The sequence below is a fragment of the Scyliorhinus torazame genome, chromosome 1, assembly GCF_047496885.1.
Source record: "Scyliorhinus torazame isolate Kashiwa2021f chromosome 1, sScyTor2.1, whole genome shotgun sequence".
Classification (NCBI taxonomy): Eukaryota; Metazoa; Chordata; class Chondrichthyes; order Carcharhiniformes; family Scyliorhinidae; genus Scyliorhinus; species Scyliorhinus torazame.
Window position 1 is genome coordinate 243,081,851 of NC_092707.1, and position 26,471 is coordinate 243,108,321.

At 46.7% G+C, this 26,471-nt stretch overlaps 1 protein-coding gene across 3 annotated transcripts in view; it reads right to left on the reverse strand.

Annotated features, from left to right (window-relative positions):
* Positions 1 to 211: 211 nt before the first annotated feature.
* The window catches only part of LOC140419899 (DNA-directed RNA polymerase III subunit RPC6), a 34,479-nt gene continuing 8,219 nt past the window's right edge, over positions 212 to 26,471 (reverse strand). The window contains exons 2-10 of one of the 3 annotated variants that reach the window (XM_072503962.1): positions 25,615 to 25,629; positions 18,826 to 18,943; positions 17,691 to 17,758; positions 16,011 to 16,078; positions 14,223 to 14,335; positions 11,250 to 11,393; positions 10,627 to 10,734; positions 1,398 to 1,488; positions 212 to 728 (exon numbers count right to left, since the gene is read on the reverse strand). In XM_072503962.1, coding sequence (XP_072360063.1) covers positions 721 to 728; positions 1,398 to 1,488; positions 10,627 to 10,734; positions 11,250 to 11,393; positions 14,223 to 14,335; positions 16,011 to 16,078; positions 17,691 to 17,758; positions 18,826 to 18,943; positions 25,615 to 25,629 — 733 coding nt within the window. In that variant the 3' untranslated portion in view covers positions 212 to 720. Of the gene's footprint in view, positions 729 to 1,296; positions 1,489 to 10,626; positions 10,735 to 11,249; positions 11,394 to 14,222; positions 14,336 to 16,010; positions 16,079 to 17,690; positions 17,759 to 18,825; positions 18,944 to 22,358; positions 22,675 to 25,614; positions 25,630 to 26,471 lie in introns of those variants that run through there. The other 2 variants (XM_072503948.1, XM_072503953.1) reach the window with 2 other exon arrangements.

The following is a 26,471-nucleotide window of genomic DNA, read 5'->3' on the forward strand; positions in this document are numbered from 1 at the left end:
CTAAGCCACTCCTTGAAACCTGCATCATAGACGAAAGCTTTTGGCCACATCTCCAGATGTCTCTTCATTTAACTCAAGTGTCAAATGTTATCTGATAACACTCCTATGAAGTACCTCGGGACTTTTTACTATATAAATGAAAATTGTCATATCAATGAATGAAAAGAAGAGTTGAATACTTGGCACAATCAGCCTCAAAAGCCGAGATAGATATTTTTGAACAGTAAACATTTTATTAGAGTTCCACGACAATCTTCTACAAGTAAAATCTGAATCAAGAAATGTTTGGATACAAAATAAATTAAAAGTTATTCAGAGAGAAAAAAAATCAGCTTTTGCTTTCAAGGTACTACATTGAAAACCCCTCAGCTTCAATTCTCGGGTATCTTCTCACGTCTTGTAATTGTGGCCCTCGCACCACCAGTCATATCGGTTGGTGAGGAAGCTAGGTCAGCACAAGGGAGAAAAGGATACAAGCGTTTGCTGAAGAGTGGTGGAAAGAGTCCCCGTGTGGAGCATCGGCCAGTTGGGCTGAATGACCTGTTTCTGTGCCATGGACATGGTGAAAATCCTCTCAACCAGGCACACTGTCCGTTGTTTTAAATGATCAACCATTCAAAGAAAGTCCTTCCTTGCTCGCCCAACATTGGCTAAAATTCCAGCCACTCTGTCATGTACAAGCAAGTCGCTGGAGAAATGTCCCCGCCTTCATGGCAATCATCAAATACCTGGAAAACATCACCATAAAAGGAAATGAACTCCCGTTTCAGAACAGAGGGGAACACTTCAATACACAGTGGCAGCAAAATCAGCCAAGGACAGCATCAAACTGAGTTCTGAAGGGGAAACCCTTCTGCTTAATAGGCTATACGCTGTGTGTAGGATCGTTAAGTGTAATTAACTCTTATGGCATCGAACAATCGGGAATATTTTAATGAGAGGCTTGCACTTACATTGGGGAAAGTTGCAGGGCTATGGGACTAATTGGATAGCTCCAGCTATGCAACATAGGAGAGACACAGAAATAAAAACTTGAACGCACAAACCAATCTAGTGATTTACTAAAGGGGAAAATGTTAATTCCCTGAAACAAATCGACCACAGAAACCCACAGGTTAAACGCACTGCAAAAAATAAAACACAGGCCTGCAGAACTGCTGTGTCTTCCTGATCTGACTCAATAGCTAAATGTAAAAGGTACTGGGTAGACTCACATCAATAAATTACTGGTTGTTTCACCCCCCCCAGCCACACACAAAGGTAACACTCCGCCAATCCAAGAGAGAACACACTTACTGGGCACATGCCACAAGGTGTCCGCATCAGGCCGGTGGGCTGGATGATGGGATTAACTGCTCTATACAGCTTCATTTGTCCATCCACGCTCCCGACAGTACCTTCTTTTGCAGCTATGATAGTCATCTCCACCTTCCCATCATATATCAACGTGTTCAGAATGGTTTCGATGTCTTCCATAGAGAGTTCCACCTGAGGTTGCAAAAGCCATCGCAGTTACTCACAGTCAATGTGCTTTGGAAAGATATAGACACAGCAGAAATCACAACTCAACAAAAATGTCAAGATACTTGTTGGAGTGACGACTGATTTAATACTGCTCCAATCCATCAACCATTTCAGTAACCAGTACTGGCGCCTTTTGTGCTCACCCAGCCCATTAACCATTAGTAATCACTCCTTTAAAACAGGGTCAGTATGTCAGTCCTCTCCATTATAGCGACAGCACCATCAAGCTGCAAGCCCAGAGGATATTCTGTTTAATGCCAAAATATAAGGTCATAAGTTCAAGACCCAGCAATAGGAACAGGATTAGGCCATTTAGCCCTGAGGACCTGTTTTTCTATTCAATGTGCTCAATTCGGATCTATGTCTGAACATCATCTACCTGCCTTTGCCCATATCCTTGAATACCTGTGGCTATAAACATCTATCAATATTGGTTTTAAAGTTAGCAACTGACCTAGCATTAATTGCCATTTGTGGAATAGAGTTCTAAATTTCTACCACCTTTTGCATTAGAAGCAGTTCCTAGTTTCACTCCTGAGGGTCAGGCTCTGGTATTCCTGTACTACAGCTGAAATAACCTTGCTCTATACAACCTTATTCTCCCCTTAATATCTTAACCGTTTAACTTATTAGGAATACAGTCCTAGTTGTGTAATCTCTCCTTGCGATTGGACCATTGGAGTCAAGGTATTACTCTAGTATATCAACGTTGCAGTCCATCCAAGGTTACAATATCCTTCCTAAGGTGTGATGCCCCAGGAGTACTTTTCACAGTAGAGCTGAAGCTATCTCCTTGTATCCTTGTCCACTGGATACAAGGCCAGCATTCAGTAACTTTTACTGATTTAAAAGTCAAGAATCGGTACAGAAAACAATGATCTCTGGTATCCCAAAGTCTCTTTGAGACCTTCATTGCTTCTGTCTTTATGCCCCCCCCCCCCGCCCCCATTTAAAAAGTACCTTGTTCCATCCATTTTAGATTCAAAGTGGATGACCTCACATTTGCCACAGTTTTGTCATTAATCTATTATATCTCTTTGTAATTTTACATTTCCATATATGCTGCTCACATTGCCATTTTTCTTGGTGTCTTTGGCAACATTGGATACGTGTCTTTCTATCCCAAAGCTGTTGATAAATTTGTTGAATGGTTGAGGCCCCAACCCGACCCTTACGGGAATCAATGGTCACATCCTACCAATTAAGCTTGCCACTTACCCCTGCGCCTGTCTCCTCTCCACTCAATCAATCTCCTAATCAGGTCAATGATTTGCCTGAGCTTTACCTTCAGCTAACAGACTGGCTAAGAAGAGCGTGAGGTCAGGTGTAATGCCTGGATCTGATATGTCTCTCTTGTGGAGACCATGAATTGGATTCAATTTGAATTGGTTTTTGGAGCAGGCAAGGAGCTGGATTAGGGATTTGCCCCGTCCACATTCTGAGCTCTAGCTTTGTAACTCCGATCAAATAATTTTTTTTTTAAAACTGATTTCTGGAAGTCCCAGTAAATAACCTCCACTGACATGCCCTCGTCCACTACTTTAGCATCGCCTCAAAAAGATTTACCAAGATTTGGTAGATGTGCAAGCTACCGCTCTCCAATCAGCTGAAAAGTTTACGTGTTCCAACGCAAATAACCCATTTTAAAAGAAAGATTCCAGAAACCTGCACACAGGCTCCAGACTGACACTCCAGTGCAGTACTAAGGGAATGTTGAAGGTATCTTCTTTCGGATGAGATGTTAACCCAAGGCTAAGTCTGCCCTCACAAGTGGGCATAAAAGATTGAATGCCACTATTGTAGAGACGAGCAGGGGAGTTCCCTCCAGCATCCTGGCTAACATGTATTCCTCAACAATCATCAGTAAAACACATAGGCCATAATTTTGCGGCCAGTGGCAAAGCAATGCTCCTCTTCAATGACCTTAAAGAAAGCTACAAACAAGCAGTCTGTGTGGTATGGCTATCCCCTGTCTGAATGGCTGTTTACATTTGAGGTAAAATCAAGAGGATAATTTGGTGTACAACAGCAGCCAATAACATTGGGAACATATCTATGAAACAGCCAATCACATTCAACACAGCAAACCAGAAAGTAAAAAGCACTAAAAATCTCACTTTTAATTTACATTTTTCGATAGCAAAATAGATGATGATTGAAATAAGGTAGAAACACTTCCGGGTGCGGCTATGCAGAGCTAGGTCGCATATTCGGTAGCTCCCGCTTGGAACGGACTTTTGGGCTCTTTTACAGGGCCCCCACGGCATTTGTTTGACATTTCCCGGTGTGGCAAGAAGACTGCAACATTCCCCTGACAGCGTCCCCCAGGAATGTTAAGTCTGTTGGCTTCCAGACCCGGCAGAAACAGTAAAAGATTTGGCTGCAACAGGATAAACAGGGCCTCTTCCAGCATGCAGGCGGGGGAAGGGCAAACCTAAAGCTGCAAACTGACCTGAGGGCCTTTATCAAAAGTGAATTCTAACAGCAGAGGGAACAACTGTGAAAAGATCTCACCAAGGCCACTGAAGAAGCGGGGACGAGGCTTCCGGTGGCGGCCATGGAGGAGTAGGTCGCGCATTTGGCAGTTCCCGTCTGGAACGGACTCTTAGACCTTTTTCAGGAGTTCCCACAGACATTTTGGGGCAGATTGGTGAAGCGAACACTGCCAAAAGGATTCCCTCTCGAGACTTTTGGGCTCTTTTCAGGGCCCCCAAGGGCACTTTTTCGACGTTTCCCGGTGTGGGAAGGAGTTAATAATAGCTCCCCGTCAGTATATGGCTTTAACTAGGAGCGGGGTGACAAAAAAGGTGGTGGTGGACCAGAAGAAGGGAGGGAAGAAGGACAAAATGGCGGCGGGCGGAGACCAGGCAGCATGGAGGCAGTGGGCGGAGGAGCAACAGGAGGGTATCCAGCGCTGCCTCAGAGAGATTAAAACGGACCTGCTAGAGCCAATGAAGGCTTCTATTGATAAGTTGCTGGAGACACAGACGGCCCAGGGGGTGGCGATCCGAGAGGCTCAACAAAAGATCTCTGACAATGAGGACGAGATCTTAGTCCTGGCGGTAAAGGTGGAGGCGCACGAGGCGCTCCACAAGAAATGGCAGGAGCGGTTCGAGGAGATGGAGAATCGGTCGAGGCGGAAGAATCTGCGGATTCTGGGCCTCCCGGAGGGGCTGGACGTGGGGGCCTATGTGGTCACCATGTTAAACTCGCTGATGGGAGTGGGGTCCTTCCAGGGGCCCCTGGAGCTGGAAGGGGCCCATAGAGTGTTGGCAAGGAGGCCCAAGGCTAACGAGCCTCCGCGGGCGGTGCTGGTGCGGTTCCATCGGTTCGTCGATCGGGAGTGTGTGCTCAGGTGGGCCAAGAAGGAGAGGAGCAGCAGGTGGGAGAATGCGGAGGTTCGGATATATCAGGACTGGAATGCGGAGGTGGCGAAGAGGAGGGCCGGGTACAATCGAGCGAAGGCGCTGCTGCACAGGAAGGGGGTGAAGTTTAGCATGTTGCAGCCGGCGCGACTGTGGGTTACCTACAAGGACCGGCACCATTATTTTGAGTCTCCGGAGGAGGCGTGGGCCTTTGTTCAGGCCGAGAAGCTGGACACAGACTGAGGGTCGGGATGGGTGATTGGGGACTGCGGTGGATATGTTATGCCTATTTTTGGTCGGGGGGGGGGGGGGGGGGCCTTTGCATTGTTTTGGGTTTCCTTTTCTCTGTGTTTTTCTCTTTCGGGTTGGGGAGGGTGGATGGGGCGGGTTGGGCACTGTTTTGGTTGGTGGCGGGGCCTGTTAGGTGGAGAGCGCGGGATTTTTTTTCCCGCGCCGAAGACTGGGGGGGGGGGGGGGTGAAGCGAGGATTGTTTCCCGCGCTTAGAACTGAGGGGGAGAGCCTGTGAATGAGGAGCGGGAGAGGAGGATGTGCCACACAATGGGAGGAGTCGAAGGGGAGGCGGGAGTGGCCGGGGTCAGCAGGAGTCAGCTGACTTGCGGAAGTGCAATGGGGGGAGTAAACCAGCTAGGATGGGTCCTAGACGGGGGGGGGGGGGGGGGGGGAAATCGAGTAGCTGCTGCTAAGATCAAGGAGGAGCTGGAGCGAGTGGGGTGGGTCGAGACGGGGGTATGCCGCTGTGGGGAACGGGCCGGGTGTGGGGTGCGGGCGCGTAGCTGGCCGAGGAGGGGGTCATGGCTCGTCGGCGGGGGAGGGGGGGCGGGTAGCCCCCTGATCCGGCTGATAACCTGGAATGTAAGGGGACTGAATGGGCCGGTTAAGCGGGCCTGCGTGTTCGCGCACTTGAAGGGACTCAAGGTGGATGTGGTTATGCTCCAGTGGGGATGGTATGGGAGGCACTGAAGGCGGTGGTGAGGGGAGAGCTGATCTCCATCAGGGCCCACAAGGAGCGGAGGGAGAGGGAGAGGCTGGTGGGGGAGATGGTGAGGGTAGACAGGAGGTATGCGGAAGAACCTGAGGAAGGATTGTTGAGGAAGAGGCGCAGCCTCCAGGCCAAATTCAACCTGGTGACCACCAGGAAGGCGGAGGTGCAGTGGAGGAAAGCCCAGGGGGCGGTCTACGAGTATGGGGAAAAGGCAAGCCGGATGTTGGCGCATCAGCTTCGGAAGCGGGACGCAGCTAGGGAGATCAGGGGAGTTAAGGACAGGGGAGGGAACGTGGTGCGGAGTGGGGTTGGCATCAATGGGGTCTTCAGGGACTTCTACGAGGAATTGTACCGATCCGAGCCCCCACGGGAAGAGGGAGGGATGGGCCGTTTCCTGGACCAATTGAGGTTTCCAAAGGTGGAAGAGGGACTGGTGGCGGGACTGGGGGCCTCGATTGGGCTGGAGGAGCTGATCAAAGGGATAGGAAGCATGCAGGCGGGGAAGGCACCGGGGCCGGACGGTTTCCCGGTCGAGTTCTATAAAAAATATATGGACCTGTTGGGCCCGCTGTAAGTTAGGACCTTCAATGAGGCAAGGGAGGGGGGGGCTTTACCCCCGACGATGTCCCGGGCACTGATCTCCTTGATCCTGAAGCGGGACAAGGATCCCCTGCAATGTGGGTCTTACAGACCAATTTCCTTGCTAAATGTAGATGCCAAAGTGCTGGCGAAGGTCTTAGCCACGAGGATTGAGGATTGTGTGCCGCAGATCATCTATGAAGACCAGACGGGGTTTGTGAAGGGGAGACAGTTGAACGCGAATGTGCGGAGACTTTTGAACGTTATCATGATGCCGGCAAGGGAAGGGGAGGCGGAGATAGTGGGCGGCGATGGATGTTGAGAAAGCCTTCGATAGGGTAGAGTGGGGGTACCTGTGGGAGGTGCTGAAGAGGTTCGGGTTTGGGGAGGGGTTTGTCAGGTGGGTTAGGCTGTTGTATGAGGTCCCAATGGCGAGTGTGGCCACAAATAGGAGGAGGTCCGAGTACTTTCAGTTGCACCGAGGGAGGAGGTCCGAGTACTTTCAGTTGCACCGAGGGACGAGACAGGGGTGTCCCCTGTACCCCTGCTCTTCGCACTGGCGATTGAACCCCTGGCTATGGCACTGAGAGAGTCGAGGAACTGGAGGGGGTTGGTGCAGGGTGGGGAGGAGCATAGGGTGTCGCTCTATGCGGACGACCTGCTGCTGTACGTGGCAGACCCGGTGGGAGGAATGCCAGAGGTAATGAGGATGCTTAGGGAATTCGGGGACTTTTCGGGGTACAAGCTCAATATGGGGAAGAGCGAGCTGTTCGTAGTTCAGCTAGGGGACCAGGAGAGGGGGATTGGCGAGCTCCCACTAAAAAGGGCGGAGAGGAGTTTCAGATATTTGGGGGTCCAGGTGGCCAGGAGCTGGGGGGCCCTGCATAGGCTTAACTTTACAAGGCTGGTGGAGCAAATGGAGGAGGAGTTCAAGAGGTGGGACGCGTTGCCGCTGTCCCTGGCGGGTAGGGTGCAGTCAATCAAAATGACGGTGCTCCCAAGGTTTTTGTTCCTGTTCCAGTGCCTCCCCGTGTTTATCCCGAAGGCTTTTTTCAGGCGGGTTAACAGGAGTATAATGGGGTTTGTGTGGGCGCGAGGGACTCCGAGGGTGAGAAGGGTGTTCCTGGAGCGGAGTAGAGATAGGGGGGGCTGGCGCTGCCCAACCTCTGTGGGTACTACTGGGCCGCCAATGCGACAGTGGTGCGCAAGTGGGTGATGGAGGGGGAGGGGGCTGCATGGAAGAGGCTGGAGACGGCGCCCTGTGTTGGTACGAGTCTGGGGGCGCTGGCAACGGCGCCGCTGTCGCTCCCTCCAAGGAGGTATACCACGAGCCCGGTGGTGGTGGCGGCCCTCAAAATTTGGGGGCAGTGGAGGCGGCATAGGGGGGAAGTTAGGGCATCGGCGTGGCCCCATTAAGGGGGAACCAACGGTTCGCCCCAGGAAGAACAGGTGGAGGGTTTTCAGGGTGGCACAGGGCAGGCATATGAAAGTTGGGGGACCTGTTTGTGGACGGGAAGTTCGCGAGCTTGGGTCAGCTGGAGGAGAAGTACGGGCTCCCCCCGGGAAACACCTTCAGGTATTTACAGGTAAGGGTTGTTGCTAGACGGCAGGTGATGGAATTCCCACGGCTACTGCCACACACAGTACAGGACAGGGTGCTCTCGGGGTGGTGGGTGGGAGTGGGGAAGATCTCGGAAACTCACCAGGTGATGCAGGATGAGGAGGAGGCCTCGGTGGTGGAGTTGAAAGGTAAGTGGGAGGAGGAGTTGGGAGAGATGGAAGAGGGGACGTGGGCAGATGCCCTAGGGAGGGTGAACTCTTCCTCTTCATGCGCGAGGCTCAGCCTCATAAAGTTTAAGGTGCTGCACAGGGCACACATGACCGGGACAAGGATGAGCAGGTTCTTTGGGGGTGAGGACAGGTGTGTTAGGTGCTCAGGGAGCCCAGCAAATCACACCCATATGTTCTGGGCATGCCCAGCGCTGGAGGAATTTTGGAAGGGCGTAGCGAGGACGGTGTCGAGGGTGGTATGATCCAGGGTCAAACCGGGCTGGGGGCTCGCGATATTTGGGGTGGCAGAGGAGCCGGGAGTGCAGGAGGCGAAAGAGGCCGGAATCCTGCGTCCCTGGTAGCCCGGCGAAGGATTCTCCTTCAGTGGAAAGATACGAGGCCCCCAAGCGTGGAATCCTGGATCAGCGATATGGCAGGGTTCATTAAATTGGAGAGGGTGAAATTCGCCTTGAGAGGGTAGGTACAAGGGTTCTTTAGGCGGTGGCAACCATTCTTAGACTTTCTGGCAGAATGATAGACATTGGTCAATGGCAGCAGCAGCTCGGGGGGGGGGGGGTTACTTTATTTTTGTTTATGTTATTTACACTGGAAGGGTCTGAGGGGGTGTATACACCTGTTGTGTTAAGTCGGGGTGTTAATGTTAATTTATTATCTAGGTACGGGGGGGGGGGGGGGGGGGGGGTTTGGGGTTGCCTTTTTAGATGGTGTTTTGTACTTAACCCTGTTGGGTTCTTTTTTCTTTCTCATTTTGTTATTGATATTTTATGAAAACCTTTAATAAAAATTATTTTTTTAAAAAAAGAATTAAGGTAGAAGCTAGAGCAACAAAAAAATTAACAAGCTTGCTTTATTTTTAAAAGGTGTGGAATTTATTCTGAAGAAATTTTTTAAAATTCGTTTTTTCAGGGCTCGTAAGAGCAATAATTATGATGTTATTACGTTGTTTAAAGCTCTTTTACACCTCAAGGTGTAACGTTATCAAAGTTTCCTACAGTAAGATCAACAGCGTAAAACGGAACATTGGATTGGATTTGTTTATTGTCACGTGTACCGAGGTACAGTGAAAAGTATTTTTCTGCGAGCAGATCATTTAGTACATGAAAATAAAATAAAACGAAAATACATAATAGGGCAACACAAGGTCCACAATGTAAATACATAGACACCAGCATCGAGTAAAGCATATAGGAGTGTAATGTTAATCAGGTCAGTCCATAAGAGGGTCGTTTAGGATTCTGGTAACAGCGGGTAAGAAGCTGTTTTTGAATCTGTTCGTGTGTGTTCTCAGACTTTCGTATCGCCTGCTCGATGGAAGGAGGAGTAAGCCGGGTTGGAGGGGTCTTTGATTATGCTGCCCGCTTTTCCCAGGCTGTGGGAACATAGGAAATAAGAGAAGGAATCGACCATTCAGCCCCTCTAACCTGCCCTACCATCCAGTTCAATCATGGCTGATCTTTGACCTCACCACCATTTTCCCACATTAACCCCATATGCAGTTTTGAACATACTCAATGACTGAGCCTCCACAGCTGTCTGGGGTAGACAATTTGAAGGACTTTTGAATCTTTCCCTTCATCGCCGTCCTTTTTCTGAGACTATGTCCCTGATTCCAGACCCGGGGAAGAATGGTCAATTCAATTGATTTCCCATTTATTGCAGTTTGGTGGGGTGCCATGTGGTGTACTCAGTATGTGTGTGTGTGTGTGCATGTGTGTGTGTGTGGGGGGGGGGGGGAGGGCAATCCAAGCACAGTCACTGGTGGTAGGGGGGCACCCAAGGCAAGTCACTGGGTGTGTGCGTGTGTGTGTTGGGGGGGGGGGGGTGTGAATGGGGGTTTCCACACTGGTGCACTAACTGGGAAGCATGGAGTCACTCATAGAAATTTCAATTAAACTGTCATTATCATCACATTGCCTCAAGGTTTGGCAGAGTTTGCTGAGGCAAGCATAAGCAGTCATCGTTCTTTCAAACTCCTGAAAGGTTTCTTGCAATATACACTTGGTACCTCTCACTTCGACACTGCATGTAATGAGTTGTATTTTATCTCAATGACTTGATTTAACAAAGAATATTCACCAGTTTGTAGTGCTTCCTAGTTCTCAGACCTATATTTTTTGGATAAAATATGACAGTATCCTATCATACATAAGAGCAATCCGATGATAATATCTTCTGTATGTCCAACACAGAAACCAGACATTTCCCCTGTGGAAAACCAACATCAATGCCACATGGTTAACCAGGATCCTAGGAGCTGGTAACCTTGACGCCCAGTTAGTTACCTTCTATCTGAGCAATGTTACGTTTACCGTGACCATCAGTGGCACAACTGGAACATTTGACTATACAGGGTGTTCTCGTACCTTGCTGATACCCAATTCACAGATGTATTTCCAGACTTCATGGGATGAAGCAAACGAACTGTTCCGTTGAACCATAGGGCTTTGTTTACTCTCACGAGCAACCTCTGCCTGTAGGGAACACAAGGTTGCTTTCTTTATTAGTGATCAACTCTGTCAAATAATACTCAATGCAAGTATTCAAATTTTCCATTTACTACAAAATTGCACCGAGCATTCCCTACAGAGGTTCACTGTCACCCAAGCATAAATAGATTTATAATAAATACTGGACTCCGTTATAAGCAGTTCAATGTCAGGAGGTGGTTCTTTTCTGAAAGAACAGTGGAACCTCTGGAAAAGGCTGCTGGCTCGTGCCAATCCTTGAAGTGGGAGCTGGATCGCCATCTGGCTGGGGCAGAGATAACCACACAAACAGGTAAGCTTTGTATAGACTTCCCTGGACCAGAGTGATCTCATTGGCTAGTTGTCATCTCCCTTGCCCCTCCCGGCCATCCTGCTCACCCTTTTGTATTAACTCAATAGCAGAGAGACTCAAACCCTCTGCACCTAGACCTGAACGTCAAATCTTCTGATAATGTTGTACAATCTACATTATCAACAGACCAGCAACTCCCAGGCCTTACCTTATTTTGTAAGAATTTGAAACACTGCTGATTCAGCACTTCTACAAACTCGGACTCAAAATCCTGGTCACTGTACCAAGCTCCACCCGTCACAGAGCGATCTGGCTGCAGGTTATACAGCATGTATACCTTTTTCTTCGAAGCCTGGAGGAGGACGAAAAATGAGTCAAAATTGTTCCTTGGCATGTGGGCAGTACTGGAGAAGCAACCCTGCTTGTCCAGAGGGCATTAAGAGCCAATCACGCAGTGAGACTGGAGTGTCCATGACATGACGGCCAGACCACTGACCAGGTGGGCACATGGGGGCAGGTTCGCTTTCCTGAAGGACATCATGTATCAGTTGGGATTTAAAACAATTCACCAGGTTTCATAGTTGGATTGGTTTTGTTTATTGTCACGTGTACCGAAGTACAGTGAAAAGTATTTTACTGCGAGCAGCTCAAACAGATCATTTAGTTCATGAAAAGAAAAGAAAACACATGATAGGGCAATACAAGGTACACAATGTAAATACATAGACACCGGCATCAGGTGAAGCTTTCAGGAGTGTAGTATTAATCAGGTCAGTCCATAAGAGGGTCGTTTAGGAATCTGGTAACAGCGGGGAAGAAACTGTTTTTGAATCTGTTCATGTGTGTTCTCAGACTTTCGTATCTCCTGCCCGATGGAAGAAGTTGGAAGAGTGAGTAAGCCGGGAGGGAGGGGTCTTTGATTATGCTGCCCACTTTCCCAAGGCAGCGGGAGGTGCAGACAGAGTCAATGAATGGGAGGCAGGTTTGTGTGATGGACTGAGCTGTGTTCACGACTCTCTGAAGTTTCTTCCTGTGTCAGCCCACACCTTATCAGTCTTTCACCTCTCCCAGCGCAATTTCACAACTTCCGAACATGGGGTTTCAACCCATGACCTCTCTATTGCTAGACCAACACTATAACTGTAGTGTTTCCCTCTTCTGTTAGAATCTCTACAGTGCAGGAGGCCATTCGACCCGTCGAGTCTGCACCGATCCTCTGAAACAGCACCATATCAAGACAAACCCTATCCCCGTAACCCAGTAATCCCACCTAACCTTTTCTTTTGGACACTAAGGGGCAATTGATCATGGCCAATCCACCTAACCGTAACATCTTTGGACTGTGGGAGGAAACCGGAGCACCCGGAGGAAACCCATGCAGACACGGAGAGAACGTGCAAACTCCACACAGTTATCCAAGGCTGGAATTGAACCTGAGGGGTCCCTGGCACCATGGGGCAGCAGTGCTAATCACTGTGCCGCCATAATTGAGAGGTAATTTGGTGCAAAATTCAATACCAGCCTAGTACACAGATTGCAATAAACTTTAGTGTTTGATGTCCCCTTGTTGAGATCAGGACACCTCAGGCTGCTGAACTGTACTATGGACAGGCCTCACTGTTTCGGCACCGAGCTCACCCAATGGGACAGAAACCCATGTTGTAACGTTTCTGTGCCGCAAAATCCACAAGACCAGATTTGTCCTGGAAATTGTAGCAGCAGTGTTGGAAAGCTGACATTTTTAAAAAACACAGAAAAGTACCAGGGAAAGGTAAAATCAGCCAGGATTTAAAAATGTAACAAAATGTCAGGCAGGAAAAAGCCAGCTGGTCCATCAAGCCTCCCAGGCTCATGATAGCTGACCAAATACTCATGTAATGTTCTGGTAGAAGCAATAAGAAAAAAAGTTCATGGGTTTAAAATATTTGGGTGTTTCTGGGGTGACTTTTCGCATAACAAAAGTAAGAAATTCTCTGTAGGATAGAAAAATGCTCCGCCAATCTCAACACGTCAATTACACTTTATGCTTTCAAAGTATTTGCCTCCGGAAGTACTTTTAAAAATGGTGCAATGACTTTCCCCTCAGCTTTCTTCTTTCATCCACCGCAGTCAGAACAGCACTTTCAAATAAGGCTCAGAAGAGAAACTGGGTGGATGGGCATGGTGGTGCAGTGGTTAGCACTGCTGCCTCCCGGCGCCGAGGACCCGGGTTCGATCCCGGCCCCAGGTCACTGTCTGTGTGGAGTTTGCACATTCTCCCCATGTCTGCGTGGGTCTCACTCCCAGAACCCGAAGATGTGCAGGGTAGGTAAATTGGCCATGCTGAATTGCCCCTTAATTGGAAAAAAAACAATTGGGTACTCTAAATTTATATTTAAAAAAAGAGAAACTGGGTGAATACTTGAACAGGGGAAGTTCAGGTCCTACTCTTGAGACTTCCCATAATCTAGGCTGATATGCCAACGCAGTACTGGGTGCTGTACTGTCAAAAAATGCTGTGATTCAGACAAGATATTAAACTGAGGCTCTATATACCCACTCAGGTGGGCGCAAAAGATACCAGGGCATTATTCCGAAGAGCAGGTTTCTCTCCAGTGTCCAGGTCATCATTCTGCTAACAACTAAATAACAGATGATCTGGTCATTCATCACACTGCTATTTGTGGGAGCTGGCTGCGCACAAATATACAAGTGGGCATCACGGTAGCACAGTGGTTAGCACTGTTGCTTCACAGCTCCAGGGTCCCAGGTTCGATTCCCGGCTTGGGTCACTGTCTGTGCGGAGTCTGCACGTTCTCCGTGTGTCTGCGTGGGTTTCCTCCGGGTGCTCCGGGTTCCTCCCTCAAGTCCCAAAAGACGTGCTTGTTAGGTGAATTGAACATTCTGAATTCTCCCTCTGTGTACATGAACAGGCACCGGGAATGTGGCGACTAGCGGCTTTTCACAGTAACTTCATTTCAGTGTTAATGTAAGCTTACTTGTGACAAAAAAGATTATTACTGCCACATTTCCAACATTACAACACTTTCCGCATTTCAAAAGTACTTAATTAGCTATGAAGTACTTTGAGGTGTTGAGATTGTAAAGCTGCTATGTAAATGTCTCCCGGTTTTGCATTTTTGTGCAGCCTGATAAAGATAAGGAGCATTAACATTTCCAAACCCACCCCCAATGTACTCACAGCCACAGACTTGACAGCTTTAATTAGTTTTTTGCTCTCCATGTTCTTGAGGATTTTGTTGATCTCGGTTAGTGGGAGGTTGCTCTTGTATCGGATATCTCTGCTCCATATACCTACAAAAAAATTCAATTCAGATCACTGGAACTCAATGGTGAATTTTAAGCTGCATTGGTTTAGCAGTGATAAGAACCAAGATTCACATTTTCCAGTTATTAATATTTTACGTTATGCACAGAGATCGACCTGTAATTTTATTATAACATATCACAGAATCTTCTAAGTGTCAGCTGGGACTCTGTGAGTAGCACTTTTGTCACAAGGTTATGGGTCAAGCCCCGCCCCATGACTCGAGTACATCATTTCAGCTAAGACCACTTAGTGGAGGAAATATGGCACTAACACAGGGCAGTCTTTTGGATGAGACCTTAAACCCAGGTCTATCTGCCCCAGAGTTGGACCAAAAAGATCCCACGGCACTATTTTGGGGGTGAACAAGGGAGTCTTCCAAGATGTGTCCCTCAACCAACCTCACTACAAAACAGGTCATGAAATCCCTACAGTGCAGGAGACCATTCAGCCCATTGAGTCTGCTCAAACACTCTAACAGAGCACTCCACCCAAGCCCAATCCCCACCCTATCCCAATAGCCAAGGGCTGGAATTGAACCCGGATTCCTGGCCCTGTGAGGCAGCAGTGCTCACCATTGTGACACTGCGCCACCAAGGTCATGTGGTCAGTTATTTCTCTGCTGTTTGAGACCTTGCTGCGTGCAAACTGATTGTTGTGCTTACTATATCACAACAGCACCTTCACTTCAAAAAGCACTCAATTGGCTGCAATGAGGCATCCTGAGGGTACTGTATGAATGCAAGTCATACCAAAGACAAAATTAGAATGTATAAACAATTAACACTTGCAGCAGCATAATGGGCAGCACGGTAGCATCGTGGATAGCACAATTGCTTCACAGCTCCAGCGTCCCAGGTTCGATTCTGGCCTGGGTCACTGTCTGCGCGGAGTCTGCACATCCTCCCAGTGTCTGCGTGGGTTTCCTCTGGGTGCTCCGGTTTCCTCCCACAGTCCAAAGATGTGCAGGTTAGGTGGATTTGCCATGATAAATTGCCCTTAGTGTCCAAAATTGCCCTTAGTGTTGGGTGGGGTTACTGGGTTATGGTGATAGGGTGGAGGTGTTGACCTTGGGTAGGGTGCTCTTTCCAAGAGCCGGTGCAGACTCGAGGGGCCGGATGGCCTCCTTCTGTACTGTAAATTCTATGACAATTTCCTTCTGTACAGATAAGAGAATCAAGCATTTGTAGGAGGGGGGGATGGATAATTCCTCAACCCACACAATACATTCTTCCACAGCTATGGTACAAAAGCTTCAGGGAAAGCAGGTGGCTTAATAAAAATGAACTCTTTTTAAGTGTCTGCAAAAAAACATGACATTCCCTTTGACGTATTTCCATCATTGTAATCAAGTGGCCCATGTGTCTAGGTACATTACAGAACCAAAGGCAGAACATAAAGAATGGAAGTGAACTGTTGCAACCAGACACAAATCGTTCAGACCAGTGCTCATCCAGTCTGGATCACGAGGGACTGCTGCCATTCTAAAGAGTCATCCATGTGTTGGGATCACTGAGTGCAACACTTAATGCAAGAGAAACGCCCAGCTTGAAGGACGGGAGGCGTGAAGCAACAGGAGTCAAGGAAGAAATTAAGAAAACAATTCTAAGAGAGAATTTTAAGCGGTTTGTTAATTAACTTGTAGGATCTTAGTTACTGTACCTTTATTTCCAGCATCTTCGATGATTTGATACACCAGTTTTTCCTGATTGTCAGATCCCTTCATTTTGCTGTTTCAAAAAAAAATCATTCGTACATTTAATTAAAGTGGACTAAAGACTGCAGTAATTCTAAACTTCGGTTATACATTCTCACAAAGGGAGAGGTAGAGGTGGGAATTAATACTCTATGCCATGAAGTGGACCAGGCACACAGGATTTGATGTGTTGCCAATTTTTTTTATTGACAAAACCAAAAATAAAATCAACAGTCTAAAGTGTACCAGTGTTAAAAAGAGCAAGATAGGAGTGAGTAAGTGAAGAAATGGTGGTTACGTGATGCCAGGTCTGGGGGTAAAAGTTCATGGATGCTGACAGGTGGTAAGAGGTTTTGAGTCCTCAGAAAGACTCAAAACGCCAAGTTATTGTGTGACAACTCTTGGAGTGAATGCAGCAGGAACGGAGGGATCAGGGTCCCAGGTTCAATTCCCGGCTTGGGTCACTGTCTGTGTAGAGTCTGCACATTCTCCCCGTGTCTACGTGGGTTTCCTCCGGGTGCTCCGGTTTCCTCCCACAAGTCCCGTTAGGTAATTTGGGCGTGCCGTTAGTTAACTTGGACATTCTGAATTCTCCCTCTGTGTACCCGAACAGGCGCCGAGTGTGGCGACTAGGGTATTTTCACAGTAACTTCATTGTGGTGTTAATGTAAGCCTACTTGTGACAATAAATATTATTATTCTTATATTTATTTTTTGAGAGATTTGGGCTTCAGGCTTTTAATAGGGAGAAAAAATGTTTGGTATAAAACAGGAACAAAACTTCTTGGAATGTCAAATAGGGGCAGAGCCTGCAGTGATGCCCAGCATTGGAAAAATAATGTTAGAGGGCACATGGGGACAGAAGGAGGCCTTTCAGACCCTTGAGCTGGACCATTATTCAATTAGATCATGGTCAAATTGAATCTGAACACATTTTGCCCACCTTAGTTACTGGCTGAGGCATTCCCATATATGAAAATGAAATGAAAATTGCTTATTGTCACAAGTAGGCTTCAATGAAGTTACTGTGAAAAGCCCCTAGTCGCCACATTCCGGCGCCTGTTCGGGGAGGCTGGTACGGGAATTGAACCGTGCTGCTGGCCTGCTTGGTCTACTTTAAAAGCCAGCGATTTAGCCCAGTGTGCTAAACCAACCCCTCACTAGTTTCAAGAGGCATTAATCCTGCAGACCCAGCAGGTTCTGTGTCCACCCTTTCTGCTTCCAAATGGCTAGTGAGATCATGGGAGAAAGAGATGGCAAGACAATTTGTCCAGGGCTGAAATTGCATTAGATTCTGCTATTCCTGAATCTCTCCCCCCCCCCCTCCTGAAATCCTGCCCTTGGATGTTCAATCAGAGTATGTAACTGCTTCCTAATGTATGTGCTATGTTTTCTCTTCACGGCCTTAAACCTGTGACATTTGTTAAAAAGAATTGATCCAGCGTTTTAACCACCCATCGCCACTGATGTACATAACAAATGGAGCAAAGGTAGGACAATGGGTAGTAGAGATGAGCCATGATCTAATTGAATGGTGGAATACTCCCCTCCTGTTCCTGTGTATTTTCCACAAGATTGAGGGTGATGCAAAGTTGGTGTTCTCATAGGTATTCGGAGGATCAAAAGAAGCCACTGAAGCTGCTCACCTTGCAGTCTGGGTATCCTTCATTCGATAAAGGAGGCCAGAAGTACCCCTCAGCAGATCCAACTGGCCCTGAAATGATTCAATAACAAAATGACTTTACTTCACAAACAGGAAGGAGAATAATCAAGTTTCATTGCTCCAACAGAACAGGTAAACTACTCAGCAACATTACTGTAACTAAATGGGGGCTGGATTAGCTCACTTGGCTACACAGCTGGTTTGTGATGCAGAGCAAGGTGGGTTCAGTTCCCGTACTGGCTGAGGTTATTCATGAAGGCTCCGCCTTCTCAACCATGCCCATCACCTGAGGTGTGGTGATCCTCAGATTAAGCCACCACCAGTCAGCTCTCCCCCTCAAAGGGGAAAGCAGCCTATGGTCTTTATGGCGACTTAACTTACCTGTAACTAAACACTATACGTTGTGCTCTTCAAGCTAAGAAATGGAGTATTTTCTCCCACTGAACTATGAAACCCAAACAATTTTCACAAAACACCATTGACAGCAGCTTCGAAACCCATGACCTCTACTACCCAGAAGGCATTCTGTATCCATCCATAGATGCAAACCAACATCTCTAAAACAACTTTGGAAGCTCCATTCTAAAATTCAGGCAGCTGGAGGAGATATCCAGCAGTTCAATGCTTAATTGATGAGATTGCAAATCCAAGCACAAAGAAAACACCACCATGAACATGATGGCAGGAACAAATTCTTAATAAGAGTCCAAATCACACTCCAGGGAATGAAGCATGTAATCTAAACCAACACTACGGTGTACTACCGAGGAAACAATGAGGCATCATCTTTCAAATAAGATATTAAACGGCGCTTGGCCTTCCCTCGCAGACAAAAGTTAGAGATTCCAAAGCATTATTCAAAAAGAAATAGCAGGAAGTTCACCTCAGGGCACTGGTCAATATTTATTCTTCAACCAATACCTAAAACATATGAAATGGTTATCATATTGGTGTGTGTGATACCTTGCTGTGTGCAGATTGGCTGCTGCATCTCCTACACTACAGTGACTACACTAACAAAGATATTTAATTGACTCTATAGCACTCTGGGATGTGCAGAGGTCAACAATTGCACTAAATAATTACAAGTCTTTTATTATAAATATTAAATGAGTTACTATTGAGAGAAGTCTGTTGATAGCCATCGCCCTCTTCTGCGGTTCCACGTGTGGCATGTCATTCTGAATAACCTGGTCCGTGATTCCTTGTGGGAACTGCTGGCAGAGTTCTAAAATCCTAAGAGTAAAAAGAAAGGATAGTTAAGGAGCGACTACTTGTGATCTCATTCAAGTGGTAAGACACCATGATATGCAAGTGTTAGCTCCCGCTAGCCTCAAAAACACTTTAGCCTTCCCAATATTTAATAGGAAATAATTTTGGCTCATCCAGTACTGATATCGAACAAGAAGTTGATAATTTAGCAACAATGGCTGAGTCAAGAGAGCTGGTGATGAAATAAAGCTAGGTGCCATCAGTATACAAGTGAAAATTAACGCTTATGGATGTCTCCAAGGGGCAACATTGCAGATACAAAACAGGATGGGGTCTAGGATAATTCATTGGGGTAGAGTATCAATTCTGGTACTAAATTGTCCAATCCAAAACCATCACAATTATACCCTGTGATGGAACACAGAACATACAGTTTACAGCATATGGCTATATAGCACACAGAGGGACCCACATTACCTCATTATCCTACATGCACAAAACTACTGTTGGATTGGCAGGTCAACTCTCACATTTGTGAAATGCAGTTAGGGGCAAGCTGATTACAGCTGACACAAAAGCAAATTAAGGGAAATCCGTCTGAATTATAGCTCCTGAAAGAGCACCTGATACCAAATACAGAACTTCAGAGAGCTTGCGCAGACACAATGGGCTGAATAACCTCCTCCTGTGGCAATAGCAATTTGCGATCCTGCAATGTCAGTTCAGCTACTTATACTGCTCACCTTTTGTCAATGCAACACAAAAACCACATGGATATCGCAGCAAGTAAACGACATGCAGTGCGCTTACAACTCGTTGGTTACATTCAACATCTGTCTGAATCATTAAGTCATACAATGTTACATAATGGCCCTTACCACTATTCAAGGTCATAAATGGCATTCTAACTGACGGTGACAAAGGTGAACTATTCTACCTCCTCTTTCTTGAATTGGCTGTGAAACGGTTGACCACACCATCTTCCCCAATGCCTCTCCACTATCATCCAATGGGAATGCTCTTCCGTGGTTCCATTCTTACCTACATGAACATAACCCGAGTATCACTTGTAACAGCTTCTCTTTCTGATGCCGCACGATATCCCTTGTGTACCCTACAACGATCTATCCTAGGTCCACCCCCCTTATTTCTTATTTACAGTGTGCTCCTCAACGATAACACCTGTAAGTGCGGCATTCATTTTAACTTGCATGCTGATGATAGTCAGCTCTACCTCACACCACGTCTCTCGAATGCTCCAAAATTATCAGACATCCAGTATCTGGTGAGCAGAAATTTCCTCCAAGTAAAAATTGGGAAGACTGAAGCCATTATTCTCAGTCTTGCAATGTACACATTTGAAAATCTTCATGCTTGCTTTCAAACCCCCAACTGTATAGTCTCCTCCAATTTCACAAATAACACAAGAAATAGGAGCAGAAGGAGATCGTCCTGTCGAACCTGCTCTGCCACTAAATACGATCATGACTAATCTTGGACTTCAACTTAATTTCCCACCCACTCTCCATATCTTTTGATTCCAAGACCCCAAAAATCTGTCCAACCCAGCCTCAAATGGTTTGCATTCAACAATGTAGCACAACAGTCCTCTGGGATATATAAATTCCAACAATTCACAACCCATTGATTGAAGAAATTTCCCCTCATCTCAATCCAAAATGATCGGCCCCTCAACCCTCCCCCTCCCCCACCCATCCCGATGTTTTAGATTCTCTAACCAGCAGAAACAATCTCTCAGCGTCTACCCTAACAAGCTCCTTTAGAATGTCGTAGGTTTCAATGAGATTACCTCTCATTCTTCTAAACTCTATAGAATATAACTCTAATTTACGCAGCTTTTCATCATTCAACAAACAACCTTCACATCCCAGGGACCAGTCTAGTGAACCTGTGCTGTACGGCCTCCGATGCAAGTCTCTCCTTCCTTAAATGTGGATGCCAAGTATCTCTCAGTATTCCAGGTGTGGTCTCATCAAAACTCTATACGATTGAAGAAAGACTATTTTATTCCTGCATTCCAATCCCCATGCAATAAAGGCCAACATGCCATGTGTCTACTTAATTGCTTGTTCTACCTGCATGCTAACTTTGAGTTCCTTGCACAAGTTCACCCAAGTCTCCCTGAACAACAACATTTCACACCTTTCAAAAAAAATTCTGCTTTCCCAACTTATGGCCAAAGTGAATAACTTCACACTTCTCCATATTCGACTCCATTTGCCTTCTTGCTGCCCACATTCGACTCCATCTGCCTTCTTGCTGCCCAATTTCTTAACCTGTCCACATCGCTTTGCAGCCTTTCTAATGTCCTCCTCCTAGCTTACTTTTCTAACTAGGTTTGTATCTTCAGTGAGCTTAGATAGTTACTCTGTCTCTTCACTGATCCTTGGACCACTCCACAAGTCACAGCTTGCCAACTTGAAAATGCCTCATTTATGTCTACATTTTGCATCCTGTCCATTAACCAATCCTCTATCCTTCCTTAATAACAGATTCCAACACCTTTTCAACGATTGACGCCAGATTACTTGGTCTGTAGTTCCGTTTTCCCTCTCCCTTCTTTCTAGGAAAGAGGTGCTACATTTGCCAACTTCCAATATAATTTTCAAATCAAAGGATTGTGGAAAATTGTAGCCAGTGCATCCACTATCTCCGTAGCTAGCTCTTTTAGAACCCCCGATGTAGGTCATCAGATCCCATGGATTTCTTGGCCTTTTAGTTCCTTAATACTTTTCCTAATGCTGATATTAATCATCTTAATTTCCTCATTCTTTTTAGCACCTAGGTTACCCACAAATTCTGGCCTCTTGTGCATTCCTAATTATAATTGCTCCACTACTGGTGGCCATGCCTTCAGTTGCCTTGGCCCTATGCTCTGGAATTCCCTCCCTACACCTCTCCAACTTGCTTTCCTCTTTTAAGATGTCCCTTAAAACATAATGTGGAGATGCCGGCGTTGGATTGGGGTGGGCACAGTAAGAAGTCTTACAACATCAGGTTAAAGTCCAACAGATTTGTTTCGAATCACTAGCTTTCAGAGCGCAGCTCCTTCCTCAGGTGAATGCTGAGGAAGGTGCTGCGCTCCAAAAGCTGGTGTTGTAAGACTTCTTACTGTCCCTTAAAACATAATTTAATGAGCTTTTGGTCATCTTCTTACGTAGTGTCATACTTTTTAAAAACAATAATGCTCTTGCATGTGAATCACCTTGAAACATTACTTTAAAAAGGCACTATATTAAAAAAAAGTTAACTGCAGATGCTAGAATTCTGAAATTAAAACAAAAAATGCTGGAAATACTCAGTAGGTCTCGTAGCATTTGTGGAGTGAGAAGCACAGGTTGACGTTTCAGGTCAAGGACCTTTCTTCAGTCATTGTAAACGGTTGTCAGCAAAAGGGGGAGGGGTTCCAAAACATTACCTGCTTTCCAGCCCCATAGGATCTACAGCTTCTTGCTTCACTTTCACGTCCGCCATCGTCTCAAATGTTGAACATGACAATCTATTGGGAATGAACGCGGCTCGATGGGCTTGTTTGCAGAACCTGACTGCTATATGGTTGCCGTTCTCGTCCCGCGTTCGAAATTGTATCAAATATCAGCTTGGACGTTCCAAATCCAGTGTTCCACGTTCTAAACTGTGTCAAACATCGGCCTGGATGTTCCAAGTGGCGAGCTCCCGTGTGCTAAATGCCTGGGCTGAGAAGCCACAACTTCACTCCGTTCATATTCTGCCTCCTGAGTGGGGGCTTTTCACTCTGCCGGCTCAGCTTCTTCTGAACGGCGGAATAGACCAGATTCGCCAGGCGGCATAACTCCCTTCGTGTCCTCAATTGCCAGCAGTGACGGGAGATTGTCTTCTCTCGCGGTGCGTTTCAAGGCAATCCTGAAAATAATGCAAAACCACAGAGACAGTTTATTGCGGTGATCCTCCCCCACCCGGGCTTGATTTCCCTTCCTCTCCGGCAATCGTGGTGAGCAGCTGCTTGGTTTAAGCGGGGCCTGACTAGTGCTCGGCGCATGTGTTTTCATCATCAATCGGTGCTCAAAATTCTTCGTATCAAGATCTCTGAAGAAGACTCGAAACGTTAACTCTATTTGTCTTTTTTCCGCACATACTGCCAGACCAGCTGTGTGTGTTTGAGATGACTGGTAATCACTTGATTATAGGTTTACCAGCCCCCCATCATAATTAAGATCCAGGTTGAACAACCTGGGAGAACAAAATTGGGTACATGAAACAACCAAGTTTTCATTTATTTATTTTTTGCATGGCAAGTTGCTGTAAGTGCGATCTCCTATCGGCGCAACAAGTGAAAGAACTGTGAATCTCCTTAACTAGTCAGATTGAAGTGGAGATGCCGGCGTTGGACTGGGGTGAGCACAGTAAGACGTTTTAAGACACCAGGTTAAAAATCCAACAGTCTGTTTCAAATCACTAGCTTTCGGAGCACTGCTCCTTCCTCAGGTGAATGAAGGGGTAGGTTCCAGAAACATACATATAGATAAAGTCAAAGATGCAAGACGATACTTTGAATGCGAGCATTTGCAGGTAATTAAGTCTTTACAGATCCAGAGAGAGGGGTAATCCCAGGTTAAAGAGGTGTGAATTGTCTCAAGTCAGGGCAGTTGGTAGGATTTGCCAGCCCAGGTCAGATGTTGGGGGTGAATGTAATGCAACATGAATCCAAGGTTCCGGTTGAAGCCGTACTCACGTGTGCGGAACTTGGCTATAAGTTTCTGCTCGGCGATTCTGCATTGGCGCCCGTCCTGAAGGCTGCCTTGGAGAACGCTTACCTGAAGATCAGAGGCTGAATGCCCTTGACTACTGAAGTGTTCCCCGACTGAAAGGGAACATTCCTGCCTGCGATTGTTGCGCGATCCGTTCATCCGTTGTCACAGTGTCTGCATGGTCTCGCCAATGTACCATGCTTCGGGAAATCCTTTCCTGCAGCGTATGAGGTAAACAACGTTGGCCGAGTCGCACGAGTATGTACCGCGTACTTGGTGGGTGGTGTTCTCACGTGTAATTGTGGTACCCATGTTGTGATCTGGCACGTCTTGCAGAGATTGCCATGGCAGGGTTGTGTGGTGTCGTGGTCCCTGTTTTGAAGGCTGGGTAGTTTGCTGCAAACAATGGTTTGTTTGAGGTTGCGCGGTTGTTTGAAGGCAAGTAGTGGGGGTGTGAGGATGACCTTGGCAAGATGTTCGTCTTCATCGATGACGTGTTGAAGGTTGCGAAGATGATGTCGGGAGTTTCTCCGCTCCGGGGAAGTACTGGACGACGAAGGGTACTCTGTCGGTTGTGTCCTGTGTTTGTCTTCTGAGGAGGTCAGTGCGTTTTTTGCTGTGGCGCGTTGGAACTGTCGTCGATGAGTCGAGCGCCATATCCCGTTCGTACAAGGGCATCTTTCAGCATCTGTAGATGTCGGTTACGCTCCTCCTCCTCTGAGCAGATCCTGTGTTTACGGAGGGCTTGTCCATAGGGCATGGCTTCTTTAATGTGGTTAGGGTGGAAGCTGGAGAAGTGGAGCATTGTGAGGTTATCCGTGGGCTTGCGGTAAAACAAAGTGGTGAGATGACTGTCCTTGATGGAGATGAGTGTGTCCAAGAATGCAACAGATTTTGGAGAGTGGTCCATGGTGAGTCTGATCGTGGGATGGAACTTATTGATGTCATTGTGTAGTCGTTTCAGTGATTCTTCATCGTGGGTCCAAAGGAAAAAATGTCATTGATGTATCTGGTGTATAACGTTGGTTGAAGGTCCTGTGCGGTGAGGAGGTCTTGTTCAAACTTGTGCAGAAAGGTGTTGGCATATTGAGGTGCGAATTTGGTCCCCATGGCTGTTCTGTGTGTCTGGATGAAGAATTTGTTGTCGAAGGTGAAGACGTGATCCAGAATGAAGCGGATGAGTTGCAGAATTGCGTCTGGAGATTGGCAGTTGTCGGTGTTGAGTACTGAGGCTGTTGCAGCAATGCTGTCGTCAGGGGGGATGCTGGTGTGGAGTGCCGAGACATCCATTGTGACGAGGAATGTTCCTGGTTCAACTGGTCCATAGGTGCTGAGTTTCTGTAAGAAGTCTGTCGTATTGCGACAGAAGCTGGGCGTTCCTTGTACGTTGGGTTTCAAGATGTCCTCGATGTAGCCAGAGAGGTTCTCACACAGAGTCCCATTCCCTGATACAATAGGTTCCCTGATGTGTTGGCCTTGTGTATTTTTGGGAGGCAGTAGAGATCTCCAACACGGGGAGTATGTGGGATGAGAGCACGTAGGGTGCTCTGAAGGTCTGGATCCAAGGTCTTGATCAGTCTGTTGAGTTGGCGGGTGTGTTCCTTGGTCGGATCTGCGGGTAACTGTCTGTAGTGTTCTTGGTTGTTGAGTTGTCGGTACACTTCTTTGCAGTAGTCCGTTCTGTTCAGTATGACGGAGTCAGATTGAACGAAATGAACTGCACAACTGAGAAGGAAGTGGAGAGGGTACGCTTAATCACAAATCAGGTATAGAAAGAGAAATAGAAAGGGAAAGAAATATTGGATTGAGAGAGAAAAAATCAAAATAAAATAAAATTATTTTTAAAAAATCCCCACACAACAAACCTGAAGGAAGAGACTCCACGCTAATAAAAGCACCTACTGTGGATTGCTGGAATAAAAACAAAAAGTGCTGGAAAAATCTCACCTGATCTGGCAGCATCTGTGGAGAGAGAAAAACGGAGTTAACATTTCAAGTCCAGTATGACCTATTATGATGCGCTAATTAGCCCTTTTGTAGCCACAAAGCCTGGCTGTTTTTCAAACCAAAGTGTTTTAAAATATTACTGCAGCAGTCACTACTGACCCAGGCTTTTGACCCTTACTACACCAGTACACATACAATATATCTGAAATTCTGACATCCATCACAGTGGTGAGGTAGATGCCATTTTCATGAAATTATCAATGGAGTACAACAACTCGAACAGCAACCTTTGGATTTTTGAATTTACTGTGCATCTTCCCCCTCACCTGAAATTATTATTCTGTTTGTGCAGAGCCCGACAATGTTGTTTCATTATATATTCAATTCCCTTTTTTTAAATTTAGAGTATCCAATTCATTTTTTCCAATTTGAGGGGCAATTTAGCGTGGCCAACCACCTACCCAGCACATCTTTGGGTTGTGGGGGCGAAACCCACGCAAGCACGGGGAAAATGTGCAAACATCACACGGACAGTGACCCAGAGCCGGGATCGAACCTGGGACCTCAACGCTGTGAGACAGCAGTGCTAACCACTGCACCACCGTGCTGCCCTCAATTCCCTTTTCAATGTTTAAATGTATTAAGTCTGATTCTACCACCCTTTCAGGCCATGTACTCAGATCATAACTCTGTTTAAAAAAAGGTAGAGGAGCAAAGATTTATGGGTATAAAAAGAAATCACTAAAAATAGTGACAACGTACCTTTATATTGTGCTTTTAATGCAGTGAAACATCAGGGGCGGGATTCTCCCATAATCATCGCGGATCACTCCGGTGTCGGGGGGCCCCCCAAATGG